The following is a 19,728-nucleotide window of genomic DNA, read 5'->3' on the forward strand; positions in this document are numbered from 1 at the left end:
AATCCAAATGTGGAGCTTGAAAAACGAATTTTGGATACTTTGTTTGATCTTTTAGGCTACCAATTATAGATTACTGAAGTATAATACTGAATTATATTATATGCTTTAAAAATATACAAATAACTAGTATGTGTCAAATAAATGTAAGTAGCCTTAAAAGAGCAATATTTCCTACTGAATTGTAGTGATGTAGAAGTTTAAAGAAGTATCAACTAAAATAATCTAAAATAAAGTGCAGATATAATGAGAGTGCTGACTACCTTTAGTAATGTATTCAGCTACATCCCATCACTTACTATTCGTTTTATCATAGGTTTTTGACTAATTACACGACTTTAACTGGGCATTGAGGAGGACCATGCCCAGGAGGAGGCAGTAAAGCAGCGTTCAGGACGTGAACCGCCATAAACCCAGAAGAAGAGGAAGAAGAGCTGTCAGCTGCGAACCACCGACCAGCCCACAACAAACAGCAGAGAGGAAATCAGGAAAGAGACCAAGGAGGAGAGGGACATCTCCGCCTGAACAGCAGGTACACTGTTGCTTAATAAAACGGTAATTGAGAGTGTAAATTATATAAACCTAGCGTTAATCTTATTATTTCAGTAAAGTATTGAGCAACAGGTGCGCTAAGTTAGCGTTAGCTCTCCTGCTAGCACCCGCACCACTTAAAATGCAAACTGATCATGATTTACTTGACTGTTTATTGTTAAATGAGATAACTAACAACCTGATGTTGTGGATAAAATACATATGAGCCTCAACCAAGTTAATATTTAGTTTTACGATTATCCTGTTACACTTTAACTAAGGGGTTGCTAATCTGACTAGCTTCCAACTACTGATTTAGTTTTGCTAACATTTAAAACTGTACAAGCTGAATGTGTTACCTTTATGTAATGATTGCTTTTCTACGTTATTAGATTAGGTGAGTTTACTAGTTTTGGTAAATTGGTGTAACAGTGACATGTCAATTTAGTTAGCCATAATGCTATCCATTTGACATCATCTTTGACAGGTGAAAGGTTCAGTCGTCGACTCGTCGGTGCTAAAATAGTTACAATACTGCTTGATATGTAATTCAAAAAGCTAAATACGAAGTCACTTAACTGTTTTAAGATTTTTAAAGTGTTATGGTGTTATGTGAACTTGTTTTGATGTGTTAAATCGGTTAATGAGCCCTTTGCGTGGAGGCAGTGGAAGTGGGGAGGCTTACTAGAGCTACTGGTCACATGCTACCCTGTAATCCACAGATAAGCCCTGTGTGTTCGGTTAACAGTGGATATGCTGCTAAACTAAATTATGCTGAGAACATATTCATATTTATTGTCAAATATTACATAGGCTGCTTTCTAACCACGTTTTCTGTTTATCTTTGGTTTGCATCCACAATTTTATATTACAAAGCTTCTGTATTGCCATGGTTCAGAGAACACCGATTTTAAGTGTAACAACATTCCTGCTGTGATCATGAGACCAGCATGAGGAGAAGCTGATATACTTTTTTCTTTTCTCTTTTTTGTCACATGCCTGCTAAACTAACACACATCTGATAAAGGCCTCCCTCATCAGTGATATTGACACTAATGTGCTATGTAGAGATATATGTTGAATGGAGAACCACTTAGATCCTTCATGTTTTGTTTTTCTTTCTTGAATGTGTGACTAATTATCAATATTAATGTCCTGTTTCTAGAGGTTCTGGTTAGTTTTGGGGGTGCTGAGCTACTCACATCCTGCAGCAACATGGGGGAACTCTTTAGAAGTGAAGACATGACGCTGGCTCAGCTCTTCCTCCAGTCAGAAGCGGCCTACTGTTGTGTCAGCGAACTCGGAGAGATCGGGATGGTGCAGTTTCGTGATGTAAGTGCACTATTATACTGTCCTCTGAATCATGACTTCTTTATTATCAACAGATTTTGCTTTTGATTGCCACTTTCTACCAACCACCTTGCAAATACTGGTACCTGTTGATACCACCTCAGTGACAATGCTGAGAAAGTGCATGCCTTTAGCATCATGTTAATCATGTGCTCACAGCTCACCCCTCATTCCACACATGAGAAAGCCCATTCCTGAGAATCCCTGAAGCTGTGTGCTAGAATATAAGATGGGCTGTGACAGAGTAGGCCCGTGTGTAAACAGTAGTATCTTTGTTTTACTAGAACTTATTGATAGACTCTAAAAAATATCCCATTGTAATGGTAGGTTTGTCAATGTATAGCTATGCATCATCTGAGCACATCCTTAAATCATTGACATTGAAGCAGCTAATGATGCTATTGTAAGTGGAGGTTCTTGTTTTTGAATTAATTCCAGTTTTACACATGTTACTGATGCATCATTTGTTTTTTTCAACAAAAAGGTAATGTCGTTATAATCTATCTTCTGTTGCTTCACACTCTCATGTTCCCCTTCATTTTTATCATGCAGCTAAATCCCGATGTGAACGTTTTCCAACGGAAATTTGTTAATGAAGTACGACGATGTGAGGAGATGGATCGCAAACTGAGTAAGTGAGCTTGGTTATATCTTGCCAGAGCTAAACATTACAAGGACTTTACAATTTAAAATCTGAAAAATACTATTCTTGCACTCATGAACCATAACAACATACTTTTATTTGATTTCATTATTTTAAAGAGCCATAACAGGCCATACAATAGGAAGCTGGGCACTTCCTTCACATCGTAAACAACTGTACGCCTCTTTTTTACCTGTTCACTTTTCGTTTGCAGGATTTGTGGAGAAAGAAATAAAGAAGGCCAACATCCCCATACTTGACACAGGAGAGAACCCGGAAGTCCCGTTCCCAAGGGACATGATCGACATGGAGGTGCCTGCTCTCTCTCCTAAAGATTAACAGTGATCTCTATTCTTCTACTCAACCCTCTGCTGACCTCTCTGTACTGTATGTCTCACCACAGGCCACATTTGAGAAGCTTGAGAATGAGCTGAAGGAAATAAACACCAACCAAGAAGCTCTGAAGAAGAACTTCCTGGAACTGACTGAGCTCAAGCACATCCTGCGTCGCACCCAGCAGTTTTTTGATGAGGTCAGCTTCCCTTCCCTTGCCGTACAAAACGATGCTCTCAGGTTTTTTGTTTTACTAACATTGTGTTGCCTTAAAAAGAAGTGGAACTTCTGTAATACTTTTTTGCCGTGGTTATAACATCTAAGACCTTTTAACACATCGTAGGAAAATATGAACTTTTTTTTCAAATGTTTTGAAACATTATTTATTTAATTTACTCACTGTGAAAATGGATAAACTGATTTTTTGTTTCCGTTTAGTCTGGCTTTGGTGTTTCACTTTTGATACACCAAAGTTGCTTACATGGTCTTTGCCCATTCACACCAGCCGTTCACATGAGTTAATGTTTCTGTAAATCCACTGCTGGAAAGAACTGTGACTTAAAAAAAATCCAAAAATAAGATCTTTATTGGTTTTAAAATCTATCATAGTCTAAAAACTGCATAGTTATGGGAAATATAATAATTATTATATTTTCTGATTGTTTCATATATATTCCAAAAATGATTTCTAATTTTAAATATTATATTTAATTATTTACCATTTAACTCCTCATTAATGTCACCAGGTCCGGATAGCAGAAAAAAACTGTTGGTAGAATGTATATTGAATATTCTGAGTGGCAATAAAAAGCCTCATTTCTAAACAGGCAAATGTTGTAGTAACCTTTGGACAGTACCTGGCACAGACTTCATGTTTACTGTTCATTCGCTGTGCTTTTCCTGCCCTCCTTTGCCCTACATCCATTCCAGTTCACTGCATTCACAAGAAAAACTCTGTTGACTCACAATGCTAAGTCATCTTTTAAAAGTTGTAACAGACTGTAATTGAGATGAATCATTGATCTCAACAAGCTGCTGTTTAGGCATTAACTGGACAAAAGTCACTGTCCAGGCTGAAAACAAACACTGGCCCTGACTCCTCCTTCGTCCTTCTTTCCCAATCTCTACATTCATGTTAGTAAAATCCAGTTTTCCATCCGCAGTTTTCACAAGTATGTATTCAACAATTAATAAGATGTTTAAATGAGCAATATAGCCAATTCTACTTTTGAAAAAACCTTTGTTTAGTGCACATCCTTGCAAAATGACCCAAGGAATATTTGAATACAATTGTTCAATTAAATACAAATAATGATGCAAAAAAACCAAAAACAACACACAATATTTGTAATCATATTACAATATCAGTCAAAATAATCCAAACAAATATATAGTTTAGCCCATGTATAACGATTATTAATGTCAAATAATGAACTGACTCTCATGCAGATGGAGGATCCCAGTTTACTGGAGGAGGCATCCACCCTGCTGGACCCCAATGAGACAATCCAAAGGGCTCCTCTCAGACTGGGGTGAGTCTGGGTTTTGGTCTTCCCTCATTCAAATAGATTAAGCTTCTCTTCCATCTGTGTCTGAAACCAGAGTGTGATCTAGCCAATCCCCTCGCCCACACCAGCTCAGTCTGCCCAGCCTAGTAAGAAAACACGTAAAGTGGAGGTCTACCCACAAATCCACAATCACAAATATATAGTAGGAATTACCGTCAATGTTTACAGAACATACATTTTTATATTGTGTGGAAACTCTATCTGATCATATAGAAATATTTTCAAGTGTTTTGTTTCACTGGATAGTAGCAGAGATTGTTAATATTACATTTGATATTCTGTTTAGGGTTCACATGAGGCCTATTTGAGCTCTTCAAACAGAAATTATGAACCAGGCTTTAAAAAATAAAACCATTATCTTTATATAAGCTATAGAAGTGCAATAATGATTCATATCAATAATAACTCCTATCATCACTGACAGCAGTTTTCCATCTGTTGTAGATTTGTGGCTGGAGTCATTGGCCGGGAACGTCTTCCCACATTTGAGAGGATGCTGTGGAGAGTCTGCCGAGGAAACGTGTTCCTGAGGCAGGCAGAAATTGAAGATCCTCTGGAGGACCCGTCTACGGTAAGTGCTGTTCAACCACTAACGTCCTCTGAACCTGGTCAGATGTTAACGCCTGTTTCAGTATTTTATCACCAGAGTCCTAACTGAAAGTTTTTTCCACAGGGCGATCAGGTCCACAAGACTGTCTTCATCATCTTCTTCCAGGGAGACCAGCTTAAGATCAGAGTCAAGAAGATCTGTGAGGGGTAAGTGACCGACCAACACATTTAAGGAAGTGTTCTGGGCCAGCAGTTTCATATCTGAGCTTCTTTTTCTACATCTTCAGGTTCAGAGCAACCTTGTACCCTTGCCCAGAAACACCCCAGGAGAGGAAAGAGATGCTGGCAGGAGTGAATGCACGCATCGATGACCTGCAAATGGTAAATAAACTGAAAGGGAAAACGGTTATACAATGTTGACTCACTAAAACTATCTGAGAGACACACTTAAACTGGTTAATTCTCTTTTTGTTTTGTACTTCCGCCAAGTAAGCAAGACCTTTTTTCAGAAAAAGCGAGTGTAAGGGAACTGTGGTAAGGCATGTAACACATCTGCTTTTTACAGTTAATTTGTCTGCTTCTTGTTCAGTCTGTAAACCTGAGGTTTTTATGAGAAACTTCCTTTATTTATATTGCACGAATGTCACCCCATAGATGACATAAATGGAGTATGTCCATGCACATCAATCACGTTTGAGTGTGTGGAATACAATGTATTGTCAATTTGCAAATAGAAAGCTGTTAGTCTGCTTCCTTCCTGTTTTTTTAGTAACCAACAGTAACAGCCTGGCTGTCATGACCTCTTGTTAACATCCCGATATGTGCCGTCCTGCACGGTCAGTTTGGGCTATTATTATAGTTATTGATTTATAGCAATAAACATTAACCATTGCTGATCAGCAACTTTCTAGCTCCCCGCAATAGAATTGTCCTCCAGCAGGAATAGTCTTTCCATTTCAGTGTTGTTGTTGTGCCTGCAGTGATGGTTTAGTCCTCAGTGACTTGTTATGTTGCACAGGGTAAAGCCCTGCGGAATCCCTCTTTAATTAGCTTTTGCTTTCTTATGTCTTTGCTATGTGATGTTACATTTGTCAATATGGGTGTTTCACATCATGTCATACACTTAAAAATAAAACTGACACATTTGTTGTGCCCGCCTCAGCCCGGGCTGGAGACGTTTAAAGGGGCTCTATTATGCTCATTTTCAGATTTCTATGTGCCTCTACTGTGACATGTCTCCATGCTTTAATGTTCAAAAAGCTCTTTATTTTGCTCATACTGCCTGTGCTGCAGCACTCCTTTTCACCCTCTGTCTGAAACCAGAGCCCAGTCTGCTCTGATTGGTAGCTGCCGGCTCTGTTGTTATTGGTCAACCGCTTAGAGATGTCCCACCCCATAGCCTAATACTTACAATGTGTTGGAGCGCAAGCCAATAGAAACATGAGTGTTACATAGTAATGTCATTATGTTACGGAAGTAAACTAAAGAGTCAAATGGAGGCATTTCAGGCAGGGTGGGGGGGAGTGTGCGGGAGAGAAACTCCCTCTGGAGGAGCTTTCCTTATAGGGATTTAATTCTTTGCAGACCATTTACATGAACAAAAAACAATAAAACGTAACACAGGAAATGGAAAACCCCCAAAAGCATTTTAAGGCCCCTTTTTTAAAGGTGAATCTCCCACATGGTACTACACATGTTATTTACTCCGTTAGTGTCTGGTGCTAAGAATTTATGGAATCAGAAATTTGCTCGAGACAATTACGTGATATTTGGTGTATTAACATATCAATTGATATTCTCTCACGGCTTTGCACACTACTGATCCTTAGCGTTTGTGGATGCAGTGTTATGTTGGTCGCTACGTAGGCATGAAGGCAGAATGACTGACTGGCACAAATATAGAAGAATGTCAAACATTTTGCACAGCAATCAGCTTATGTGTGGGCCATTAAGCCCCTCAACAGCATGCAGGACTGCGCCTGTAGCCAGACAGCACACAGCTTAAGTATCCAGCTATTTGCTGATCATAGGACTCAGCTTTAAATGTGAGTCATACAGCAGTATACCTGGGAATATCCTATATCTCTTTCGGGAAAACCTAATGGAGCACACAGCTTGTTGCTCTTAAACGTATGACTCAATGATGAGGGATTACATGTAAACCCTGTGTACATATCAAATGCATGATTCATTGCTGCTATTTTTGGATGCCTTTTCTGATTGCAGTGGACATTATATTTTCACATTTAGACAGATTTAAAGATGATACAAGTATTTGAGTTTATATTTGTGCTCTGGGTATTGAAATGAGGAGGTTTTTAATTTTAGAGAAGAACGAGCTACCCTCCCACAGATCAGCTTGTAGTTGATAGAAAAGCACAGGTTTAACTAAAATGGCACGAGTAAGTGTTTTTTGGGTATCACGATGGACATTTGTCTTGACCTTTTTTTGCTCTAGGATATTAACATTATTTACGATTTACAGATGGACAACATCAGACAAACATAAATTGAATGTCTAAAATTAGGTTTTTTTTAAACAACGACTGACTTTACTTTTTATGTCTCTATAAAGGTGCTGAACCAGACGGAGGATCACAGGCAGAGGGTCCTGCAGGCTGCAGCCAAGACGGTCAGAGTGTGGTTCATCAAGGTGAAGAAGATGAAGGCCGTCTACCACACCCTCAACCTCTGCAACATCGATGTCACTCAGAAGTGTCTGATCGCTGAGGTGTGGTGTCCCGTCTCCGACATGGACTCCATCCAGTTCGCCCTGCGCAGGGGGACGGTGAGTAACTGATTTAGTAAAATATTCACTATTTACTTGGTTTAGCCCAACTCAAACTTGATGTTTGTCAGAGTGAACAGGGTTCATGTATGGAATGTAGCAGAACCAGTTGGAAAAAACACGTGTCCAAGCTACGTAAGTGTAAACAGGATGTTCATTCCATCTTTTGTTTATACGGTACTCAGCCAGCAGTATATTCACTGTGACAGTGTGGTGTTCTTATTTATTTGCATAATCCAAAGAAGAGGAACTTACAAGTCATGTAAGACTACTCTATGCACTACTTACAAGTTCCTCAAAACGGTTAACCTTTTTAAATAAACCAAAACTGTGCTGGCTTCAACAGTTTTCCCCTCATGGTGACCAGGCATCTTTGTTTGTGGAACCGTTAACAGCTGCTGTGTGCACTTCCTTATCGGCTGCCTGAGTGCAAGTGATGAGTGAGAGGGCCCAAAGGAGCTGACTTTCAGAGACAGTTAATGCTCTGGCCTTATCTACAGTCATGCATGACTAGTAGTGCTAAAATGAAAATAATCTGGGGGTGTGGAGTTGGAAAGAAAGGGCCTCTGTAGGCTGGGCTTCATCAGCCGGCCGAATTAAGAAAATAGCGTAGAATATAGAAACTTATTTTTTTTGTACGTTGGGTGTAGCGGCAGAGACTTTGCACTGAACTGTTTGTATTCACAATTCTCAGCTGTCTCTATTGTACTTGTTGGGAAACATGAGGCCAGAGTGTAGTTTATAAAGATCTCGCCTGTAGCAAATAATAATTTGCATCATCTTTTATTAGTTCCTTAAAATACTTTTTTATGCAGTTAGTGTAATTTGAGATAGCAGCATATTTCCTCTTGTTTAGTTTGCTTTTGTCATTCTCTGCACATGATCCCATTGTAGGAAAGACTAGAAGGCTTGTAATCTTATCTCCAGGGTGTACGTAGTTCCGGTCTATGGAAGAAAACTCAATCCTGTGCTCCATGACTTGTGTTTATTCTGCTTTTTAGGAGAAGAGCGGCTCCACTGTGCCTTCCATCCTGAATCGAATGCAGACCAAGCAGACCCCACCCACCTTTAACAAGACAAACAAGTTCACCTCCGGCTTTCAAAACATAGTGGATGCTTATGGGATTGGCAGCTACCGTGAGATTAACCCAGGTATGCGTCACACCTTTGTCTGAACATCCCTCTGGCTTCTGTCATCATCTGGACCATCAGTGTTATCATGTATGTTTTATAGTACAGTTTACCCCCAAATCAAAAATACTCATTTTCCTCCACATGTTAATGTGTTGGTTTTATGAAAATATTGTTTTGTTGAGTGTTAAGTAAATATTTCACAACAAAGTCTATAGATTATGTTAAGAAACCTGCTCGTAATGTCTGGAAAGAGACATTTCTGTAAATACTTTTTCTAATGTATTTATTACAAGCCCAATTCCATTTAGTTCCATTATGTTAAAGAGATGGCAGATCATTCTAAGGACGATAACCTCAAGACTCAGCAACTCACACAAATACACTGTAGATTGATACATTTTATTACATGTAGGAAAGAAAATATGTATTTTGGGGTGAACTGCCCCTTTAAGGCATTCAAACTTCTTGTATTAAAAAGCGACTTTACCCAGCTGCCTGTGATTTCGAAACAACCACTGAAAGGCGTGTTTCCTCATCACCCATTGTCACTTTGTTTGAACATGCTGTTTATCGTCATATGTTGTTTCACCTGCCACCCCCCCCCCCACCTCACATGTTGCCTGCCTCCCTCCCTCCTTGTCTCCAGCGCCATACACCATCATCACCTTCCCCTTCCTGTTTGCCGTTATGTTTGGTGACCTGGGCCACGGGGTGCTCATGACCGCAGCTGCCCTCTACCTTGTGTTGAGAGAGAGCAGGCTGATTGCCCAGAAGAATGACAACGAGGTATGATCCAATCACATCCATCTCATCAGCCCTTACACCACCCTCATGGCTGATTCAAGCCAAACAGAGCTCCTTTCATTAAAGGTCCCCTATTATACTGTTTTTCATCAATATATTATAGGTCTCCGATATATACAAAACATGTCTCTGAAGTGTTTGGCTCTAAACACCAAACAGGTCGTGCATTGCAGCCTCCCATAATCCCCTCTGTTTCAGCCCTGTTTCAAAAGTGCTGATTCTCTGTCTGTTACTTTAGATGAAAATAAGGAGCCCCTCCCCACGCCCCTCTGAGAGATATTTGGTTACAAAGAACACAATGGTGCTCTCGGAGGAGATTCAGGTGATAAGGGGGGGGAGGGGGTTACCTTAGTTGGTGATTGGCTAATGGTTACACAAGCCAAAACATCGTTATGACATCACAAAGTGGCCAAAATCTGATCGGCTCATTTTCAGACAGGTTTTTATAGATATGGATCAGGACAAAAAGTGAGAGAATCTTTTTTCCTGACACTTTCAGAATCTCTTAATGCAGAGGGGACACATGTTGATGTATAAAAGATTATGAGAAAGTGGATTTTGCATAATAGGTGACCTTTAATGTAGAGATGCAGCTCTTCTAATTTTAGAAATCACTTATCCATGATTGATTTTTCTCTGGCAGATGTTCAGCATGGTGTTTGCAGGGCGCTACATCATCCTGCTGATGGGAATCTTCTCCATCTACACTGGGATCATTTACAACGACTGCTTCTCGAAGTCCCTCAACGTGTTCGGCTCAGGCTGGAGCGTCAGGCCCATGTTCGACGCTAAGCGAGGGGGCAACTGGTCGTAAGTGTCATCATCAAACGCAGACTGGAGCGTAGCCCAGTCGCTGTTGGAGTCATACAGTGTTTAAAATCATAAAACTGATGTGTGTTCTCCTCCCGATCAGGTTTGAAACACTGGAAGGCAATAAAGTTTTGCAGTTGGACCCGATAGTAGATGGAGTGTTCAAAGGGCCTTACCCTCTTGGCATTGATCCGGTGAATACTTTTTACAAACTATTTTAGTTACCAATGTCTTTTATATATATCCTTTCAAATACATCTTCAATGAACGGCTAGTTGCTGAATCAAACAATACATGTGTTTCCATAAAGTGCTTATAATTGAAGATGTGTGAATGGAGAAAGCCAACAATAGAAACATATTGAAAATCCAATGTTGAACAGTTTTTAAAATAAATTATTTTCTCAGATATGGAACATTGCCACGAACAAGCTCACCTTCCTGAACTCGTTTAAGATGAAGATGTCTGTGATCCTGGGAGTCGTCCACATGCTGTTCGGAATCTCACTCAGTCTTTTCAACCACCTGTGAGCTTTCCATCCACTGCTTTCATTTCTTGTTTTATTTATTGCTCGTTGTCATTTTGCACACATTGTGATTATCTGTGTCTCTCTGCAGGTATTTCAAGAAGCCGCTGAATATCTACCTGGGATTCATCCCGGAGATCGTCTTCATGGCCAGTCTGTTCGGCTATCTAGTCATTATGATCTTCTATAAATGGGTCTTGTACGATGCCAGCACCTCCAAGGACGCTCCCAGTCTCCTCATCGCCTTTATTAACATGTTCCTGTTCAACTACAACGACCCCAGTAACCAGCCCCTCTACAGAGGACAGGTCAGACACATGACCGACATGCATCCTTTTGTCCTATAATGAACTACAGTAAGCTTAATGTCCTTTTTACATTTCTATCGTCTTCATTTAGATGGCTATCCAATCCCTCCTGGTGGTGATCGCATTGGCTTGTGTTCCCTGTATGTTAATAATAAAAACTCTCGTTCTGCGGAGACAGTATTTGTGGCGGAAGAACCTGGTAAGATAAATCAAATGTCAATTTAAATAATACCTTGTAAATTTTAATTATAATATATATATATACTTTATTTATACCAAGTTGAGAATTGGTTTTGTGACATTTTGATAGTCAATCTACAAGAACTACAACATTTCTTAAAAATATAATAAAATACAAGTAAAGTACAAAATAAACATTTAAAATTAAAAATACATTATTGTAAGAGCCATTTATTTTATGTTGATTAATTATGGTTTGGTCAGCCAATTAAATATTCTTTTAAGTTAACTCAAATGAACTGAATAACTATGAATTATATATTTATACCATTTTTGTAACGTTTTGTTTAGCTTATGAACTGCTCTAGTTTTATGTTTTGTTATCATTTAGTAAGAAAGAAAGTAGAATGTACGCATTCACATTCTCAGTAAAAAATACATATATTCAGAGGAGTATCTAAGCACTCAAAAATATACAGAATAAATTTGAATACTCCAATATATTAAACATAGAAACATAGTACACTATAAACATTAAAAGATATATTGTTCAGTAGCTTGAAAAATATATCCTGTGATGTATGGCAAGTAGGCTGCAATATGAATGTATGTATAATCCCTTTTTACATTTTTTAAATTTTACCTGTCTTCCAATTCAGGGTACACAGAATTTTGGAGGCATCCGGGTGGGCAATGGGCCCACTGAGGATGAGGCTGAAATCATCCAGCATGACCAGCTCTCGCAACACTCGGAGGAGGAGCCTGAGGTAAAAAGAGGCGTGTCCTCTTCAGCAACACTGTCCTCTACACTGGCTGCGTTTCGTCCCTCTTGCTCACTAAGCAGGAGAAACAGCAGGCCGGTGGGGGTGGGGGTGCCACAGGTTATAGGATCCACTCACATCTTTGAATAATTTAGATATCCAGCCACAGTTTGGAAACAGAACCCGATACCCCATCTTTCCACTTCCACTGTGGCAAGAAAACACATGAATTATGGATGAAGGTCTGCTTTAATGAACTGGTTTAACAAACTCCAGACTGCCACCTTCAGATCATCGCAAATAAGATACAAAGATTCAAGAAAAAAGGTACTTTGTCGTACTGTATTTCTTATTACAGCCACTTTAGTGCGTGGTGGATGGTAGATTGTATACCTTCACTTGTCAAAAACAGACCAGGGGGGGGAATTGTTGTACATCCCCAAGAGATTTAACTCAACCAGGAAACAGTTAATTTATGAGTGGTTTTAAATAGACTTTCTTAAGAAAAACAACAGGATACATCCCCCCATGTATCCCTCAAATGTTGTGTCTGCACATGTGAGCAGAGTGTTCATCCTGTAATATTCTCCCTCCTTCCTTTTTACGTGTGTTACTCATTCTCTCATCACTCTTCTTCTTTTTTTGTACTGATGTCTGTCGATCTGTGTGTGTGCTGTCAATAACAAAGCGTTGCCTTTTGTCACCTGCTGTCAAGGCCTGCCAGGAGGAAGAGGTAGGGATAGGAGCTCACACTGCACCCCCCCCCCCCCTAACTCTGCAAACTATCCCCTCCCTGTAAAAGTGCATGTCTAGCAGTTCTGTCTCTTTTATCCCTTCGCTTTGTAGTCTGTTGTCAACCACTGCCTGCTGCTCTTAGCTGTGATGTGTATGTGGGTGTGGGTGTGTGTGGCTGGGTGTATGTGGGTGTGTGTGAGTGTTAGGTCCATGTGTTCCAATAGTCTCTTGTTGAACATGGGCTGCAGGGATTCCTCAAGCGGTCGGAGCCATTAGGCCCGTGTTTGCTTACAGTTCCGGTGATGTGCATGAGGGATCAGCGGGGCAGCTGATATTATTGGGTTCACAGGGTCCTGAGACGCTTCTAATTTAAGGGGGTCTGCTGTAACAAATCTCTTTGCTATCAATTACCTGAATGATTCTATAAACACAATGAACTGGACTCCTATGTGGACCCGAGGAGCTGACGTAGAGACGATGTTTTCTAGATGTTCACGCTTCAGTTAGATGTTGCATCTCTTTCACAGTTTAACTTTGGGGATGTGGCTGTGCATCAGGCCATCCACACCATAGAGTACTGCCTGGGCTGCATATCCAACACCGCCTCCTATCTGAGGCTCTGGGCCCTCAGTTTGGCTCATGCACGTAAGTCTCACTCTTCCTCCATTTTAATACAATACTATACACACACACTGACTAACAGAGGTGTTTGTCAAATTCTTGCACCTTCGTCACAGTACTGAAGTCTGTGTGTTCTCTCCGTCCCGTGCACAGAGCTGGCCGAGGTGCTGTGGACCATGGTGATGCACATCGGCCTCTCCAGCAGAAGCATCGGAGGGGGCTTCATCCTGGCCGCCGTCTTTTTCTTCTTTGCTGTTCTCACAGTTGCCATTCTTCTCATCATGGAGGGCTTGTCCGCCTTCTTGCACGCACTGCGACTGCACTGGTAGGTTCTTGTGTTTGTTTCTGTTAATTTATTTGTATTTATTTGCCAGAAAAACACTCTGTTCTGACAGTCTAGTGTACAACTTTGAGCATCTTCTCCTAACCAGAGTTTGAAATCCAATGAGCATTAATCCAGTCCCTTTGCACTGGGGTGGGACTTTTTTAAATAACTGTAAGGCCCTACAGACCAATAGTGCTATCTGCAGGTGAAGACAAACAAGATGCAAGGCCACTGCTTTGCTTATTTGGTAAGTAAGTGATAAAACACAATAACTGACGGTTTAAGCATATTAGGATCCAGGACCAGCTTCCTCTTCTCTGCATTACAACGGCAAAATGAGGCTCACAGTTAGCAATAAAAGTTAAAAAGGTCCTGATTGTAAAAATGTTGTCAGAGTTTATATTAACTTTTATTATGAGACCTATCAAACTGACTTCCAGCATCCCTAACAGTAGATTCAGAGTATCCATACAACGGGTTACCCTGACATAGGTGAACATTCACAACAACATTTAAAAATAAGAAATGTAACCATAATGTAACAGGTCAGGTGTGCAAGTAGAACATTTCAGTTTCTCCCCGCCCTCTCTCTCCCCTGGCCTGTGGCCTGGAACATGTCTGGCTCCAGTCGCTGTTATGCTTTCCATTTTCTGCTGTGTGTGAGGCGGACAGAGCCGTCTGTAAGTCCTCAGTATGGCTCCGAGGAGACTTTGTTGTACCCTCATTAATGTCTTTGTCAGGCTTTGCTGAATGTCATCCTGGTTTTTTATTATCCGCTGGCACATTTACAGAGCATGTGTGTGTTGCAGACCCTCTTCTCTATAATTATCTTTAAACAGTATGACTGGGTGACTCAGCTGTCACTGAATGGCCTTTAGAGACAATACAGGGCAGTTTGGAATGCAGAGAAGCCAAAGAAGAGGTGGAGAAAAATGTAGTCGGACACTACTTTGTAGATGCCTTCAAGTCTAAGGTAGCCTTTTGGAACACAATTTCAACTTTGGTGGGCAAATAGCACACATGTTGATTATTTGCTTGCATGATAAAGTCCTGGCAGTTTATATTACAGCTGCATCTTTAAAAGTTCTATTGAAGTCCAAGGACATATGACATTTTTTCACCTAAAACCTATAGATATTCAGTTTAGTATGATAAAAAGCAGGACGTTTTTACATTTTAAGAGGCAGATTATTTTCTTCCGATCGAGTCGACTCGTAGCAGCTTTTGGACTCTCCCTTCCCCACAGACTATGGAATGGCAGGTATTGATGGCTCCTCAGTTAAAAGGTCATGCGGCCATCACTTAGCGTCGGCCGCTTCAAAAATAGAGCCTGATCATTTTCCAGATGGGAAGAGGCTCATGTGTCAGGGCCCGGCACCAGGCCCAGAAGTATATGTAGACATGAATGTGTTCAGGTGGGAGCTCAGTGTGGAGTGAAGAAGGAGGGAGGGGGGGCACCATCTACACACCTGTCTGCCTGTGTGAGAGGCTTGGTTATTGTTCCTGTTTTTGATGGACACTTTGTTTATTCTACAGGGTGGAGTTCCAAAACAAGTTTTACTCCGGCCAGGGCTTCAAGTTCCTGCCCTTCACCTTCGAAAGCATCCTGGAAGGGAATGCTGAGGACTGAGATCTTCTATTGATGTCACTCATCTCTTGAGAATCTGTGTGGTGTTGAATAGTGATTGTCTCTTTGTGTGTGTGATGCAGTTTCCATGAGTGACACTCCAAAAGCTCTTTCAGACTGCTGTTTGTTTTAAGCTACTGATCACTTCTTAGAATCGGGAACATCTACTCAGAAGTGTACTATTAATTACATCCATTCCTCAGAATAATTGCATCTGTTGTGTGTCTTGTCCTATAGTGAAGTCATTTTTGTTGTACCTGTATTTAGTTTAATATTATTTATGCAAATAAGAAATGTATAAAACCTGCATCTTCCCATATGTTCGGTGTGTTGTGCAAATGTCTTGACTGATGTTTATTCAGAGTAAAGGTACAGAAGGGTTTATTTGTCTCTCATCTCCACATGTTGTGTTAAGGCATTGTTCTGCACAGAGCATCTAACCGGTTTAATTTCTAAAACACACACACACTTTGCACAGCAGACGCCTCTATCACGATGACCTCACACAGAGCTTTAAAGGGAAACATTTTGACTTGCTTCAGGATGTCAGTCAGTGCTTTGAAAGAGACTGTAATCCTGCGTTTTGAGCTAACATTTCCATAAATGCCCTTTGTGTTCAGTGAGCTGTTCTCCATTGATCTACACAAGCATAATAAAGGGGAATCTATAGGCGAATGTGTGTTGGTCCTGCTCATTTTGGTTCCTCGCATCTGATTTCATTTGTATATTAAAGTTTAAATAATCATTGTCACACTCAAAAGGGAGTAAGAAGCAGCGGATTCACTGAGACCGTTCCTCAGAAAATATTTAGCACCGCAATAATTGTGCATCTCTGTGTCAATAAAGCGGAAAGAGCTGGATCAAGTTTGTTTTTATTGGTTCTCTTCCTTTACTTAAACAGCAGCAGAGTTGGAAGATACATTCAAAGCCTTTACTTAAGTAAAATTAGTAATGCACTAAACATTTGACGTACTTTAAGTGAAAGTACTAATTGGGCATAAAATTGATTTCAATGATTTGTTATTTCTAAAATAGTTCTGAAACTTTTGTTTTGTTTAACATTTAAATCAACCCTCACTTCAAAATGTTCTAATTGTTTGTAGTTTGAAATGAGTATTACACTAATAATTACTAAAATCATTATTAGTAATTCAACTTGGTTTTAGGATTTGAAAGAAATCTTAGATACAGCACTAGCAAATCTTTTCTTTTAGAACATGTGAATTTTACTTAAGGACTGACATTCTATAAGCAGTTGTGCACATACTGTAACCCAGTATCAAAATGTATAGACTATGATTGTATGTAAAACATGAATATTAAAAACGGGTCTAAAATAAAAGTAGTGGACTAAAAAGGACAATATTTCCCTATAGAATGTCAAAGAAGTAACAGGTACTTTAATATTGTGCTCAAGTCCAGCAAAAATACTGTAGCTGCAGATGAAACTAAAACAACCGCCTGTTATCTGCATGTTGGCTTCATGGACCGTAGGATTTCAATGTGTCCCCACTCCTCTTGGTGGTGCTATCGAATAGGTTGTGTAGTTGCAGTGGCCCATGAGAAATGAGTGTGTTGTGTTTTGCCCCCTGCATGTTAGGACTTGTAATAAAAGTACTTACAGTTGTCTGTGGCAGATAAATATATCTTAATTACCCGCTGAACTTTGTGCTGGAACAGAAAGGGAAAGATCCAGAAGGGCAGTGTAAGTAGCATAGAGTAAGTATGTTGTGCATAAAGGGCCTTTTTTATCATATTGTAATGAACAGGTTCACTCAGTGTAGACATCCAGTTATATGCAATTATGTTACTTATAATAAGTACAAACAGAAATATCCAATTCAAAGAGTTTGTTTGACTCTGTTTGTCTCACTCCTGAATATGTAAAATATGTAACTTTATAATACATTTTCATTATTTAGTAATGGAGGAAGAAGAGTCTTGGGATGCTCCAAGTAATAGATTTAAAGTAGCAGTAGCATCAGAATATGCTAAAGGCACCAAAAATAATCATATTATGAGGTGGAATGGCCCATTTCATATTATATTATTGGATTATAATAATAATCAAGCTGCCCAAGGCGCTGGTAATATTAATGACTTTGTTTTCTTCTGGGTAGCTTGTGAGTTGGAGTAAAGGTTAAAGTTAGTGAAATCAATCATCTCTGAAACCAGCAGCTACTTGGCTATGAGGAACATCATGTTCTCTATCAGCGTACTATTTTGAGGGGGGTCACTGCTATTAGCCACAGCAGCCCAGAGTAATAACAGACCACTTTATTTATCTAACATTTTTTTTCACACCAGCTCATTTAATCAAATGTTTCCCAGTGTGTCATGTATAACCAAGAGGGAGATTAAGCTTGCGTAAGACCCCCAGATATCCCATCATGTTTACACTCCCAGGGACCTTTACTCACTTTCAGAGTATGAGCCCAAATGAAATTTAGCTTATTATTTTGCTCCTTAATCCAGGCAAACGTTAAGTGCACTTTAGTTTGGCAGAAAACTGTCTCTAGGAATGTTGTGCTTCTTGTAAGGTTAGAGCAGTTTTGTCTTTGGGATCACAGAGATGCTTTTGCAGCTGTTGTGCTGTAGGATGTGTTCCTGATTCTTCATCCAGGCACTGGGAAACATGGTGCTGCTGTTTTACAGTTAGAAACAGCTACCCCAGTACAAACAGTGATCCAGAAATATCCCTGTGATGTATTAACATCCAAATAAAATTAAAAGAACAACCCCTACAGTATGTTTTGCATACCTTTCTCTGTATTCTTGCTGTAATGACACAAAGATTTCTCATGAGAAGGATGTTTCTTTTTTTAAGGTCACCTAGCTCTGCAGACGTGGAATAATATTGATGCTCACTTCTCCTCTCTGTTTTCCAAAAAAACAAGTGACAAAATGTTATTATTAGTGGCTCACATCTCACATACACAAACACACACACAGACTCACATGACCATTAATGAAGTTGTTTCAGTGATATATTTTCATTTTGACCAAAGAGGGGGAATTCAAAACCTGGCAGAGCTAGTGTTATGGCTGCTGGATTTGGCAACCCTTCTGTTACTTTGGCCAGTATGGTCATAATCTCATCAAAATCCCAGTGGTGTAAATGATTCCCCTCTAGTTTATGCAAACAAAAGCATTTTTAATCTGGATTCATGGTATTTAAAATGGCAACAGGGCTTCTAAATCTGGCAGAGTGGGTGTTATGGCTGCCGGATTTGGCACCCTCTCTTTAACTTTGGCCAGGATGGTCATAATCTCCCCTTACTATGGGCCTATCAGGTGAGAAATGTAAAGAGTGCTTCTTAATCTGGCAGAGATGGTCTTATTTCTGCTGGATTTGGCACCCCCCCTGTAATTTTGGTCAGGATGGTCATAATCTCACCAAAATCACTCTGGTGTTATTTATATCCCCCTAGTTTACGCAAAAACAAAACAATTTTACTCTGGATTCTTGGTGTATAAAATGCCCACGGGGCTTCTAAATTTGGCAGAGCAGGTGTTATGGCTGCGGGATTATACAACCCCTGTGTAATTTTGGACCAGGATGTTCATAATCTCACCAGAATCCCACTGGAGTTAGCTATTCTGAGCAATATTAAACAACCCACAGTAGCTGCCTGGCGTTCTCGATGGTGTGCTGTTTGTTTGACTTTCAGTGTTCAAAGGTCCGAGCCCATCTGTCCTCTCTGATATTTGATTAATCTTGACATTCATCTGCAACCCAGAAGAAATAAAGGCAGACATGTTGTCAGGACAGACTGCCACAGGCTGCCACATTAGGAATGATCGTTGCTGACAGGAACAGAAGGTAATGTTGTTCATGCAGACGTGACTGACAGGCAGGTCCATTCGGCTAATAGACGGCCCAGGTGAGGCTGGGAGAGCGGAAGCTAAAGAGGGCTTGTACCTTTTTACACCACTGAGATTTCATTACCAGGTCTCCAGATAACATTGTTCTTCAAACAGTTTTCCACGACCTGTCTGACCCCCAGCTATTGTTTCTCAGCTTTTTTTTCACATTCCGATTTGGCCGATTACATCAGGAAGCTTAACACAATATGAAAATCTGACAGACGCAGGCACACAAACATGCACACATGCACACATCTCCATACCTCTGTGG

The 19,728-nt window shown here is 40.1% G+C and overlaps 1 protein-coding gene across 2 annotated transcripts; it reads left to right on the plus strand.

The window, feature by feature from the left end:
- The first annotated feature begins 367 nt into the window (after positions 1-367).
- Positions 368-16,454, plus strand: atp6v0a1a (ATPase H+ transporting V0 subunit a1a). Of its 2 annotated transcripts, XM_079643919.1 has the most exons (22): positions 368-529; positions 1,694-1,860; positions 2,431-2,509; positions 2,736-2,833; positions 2,925-3,053; positions 4,304-4,386; positions 4,867-4,993; positions 5,096-5,178; positions 5,259-5,352; positions 7,547-7,759; positions 8,761-8,911; positions 9,540-9,679; positions 10,341-10,507; positions 10,611-10,701; positions 10,915-11,033; positions 11,125-11,341; positions 11,433-11,540; positions 12,181-12,288; positions 12,971-13,015; positions 13,545-13,662; positions 13,792-13,963; positions 15,500-16,454. In XM_079643919.1, exons 2-22 carry the CDS (start codon positions 1,744-1,746, stop codon positions 15,591-15,593), a joined length of 2,553 nt encoding a protein of 850 aa, XP_079500045.1. In that variant the 5' UTR covers positions 368-529; positions 1,694-1,743; the 3' UTR covers positions 15,594-16,454. The 2 variants fall into 2 exon arrangements, with proteins under 2 accessions (XP_079500045.1, XP_079500046.1); XM_079643920.1 differs by lacking the exon at positions 12,971-13,015 and having other exon boundaries at positions 369-529.
- The last annotated feature ends 3,274 nt before the right edge of the window (positions 16,455-19,728 follow it).

Source organism: Notothenia rossii (genome assembly GCF_949606895.1).
Source record: "Notothenia rossii genome assembly, chromosome: 8".
In the NCBI taxonomy this organism is placed as follows: domain Eukaryota; kingdom Metazoa; phylum Chordata; class Actinopteri; order Perciformes; family Nototheniidae; genus Notothenia; species Notothenia rossii.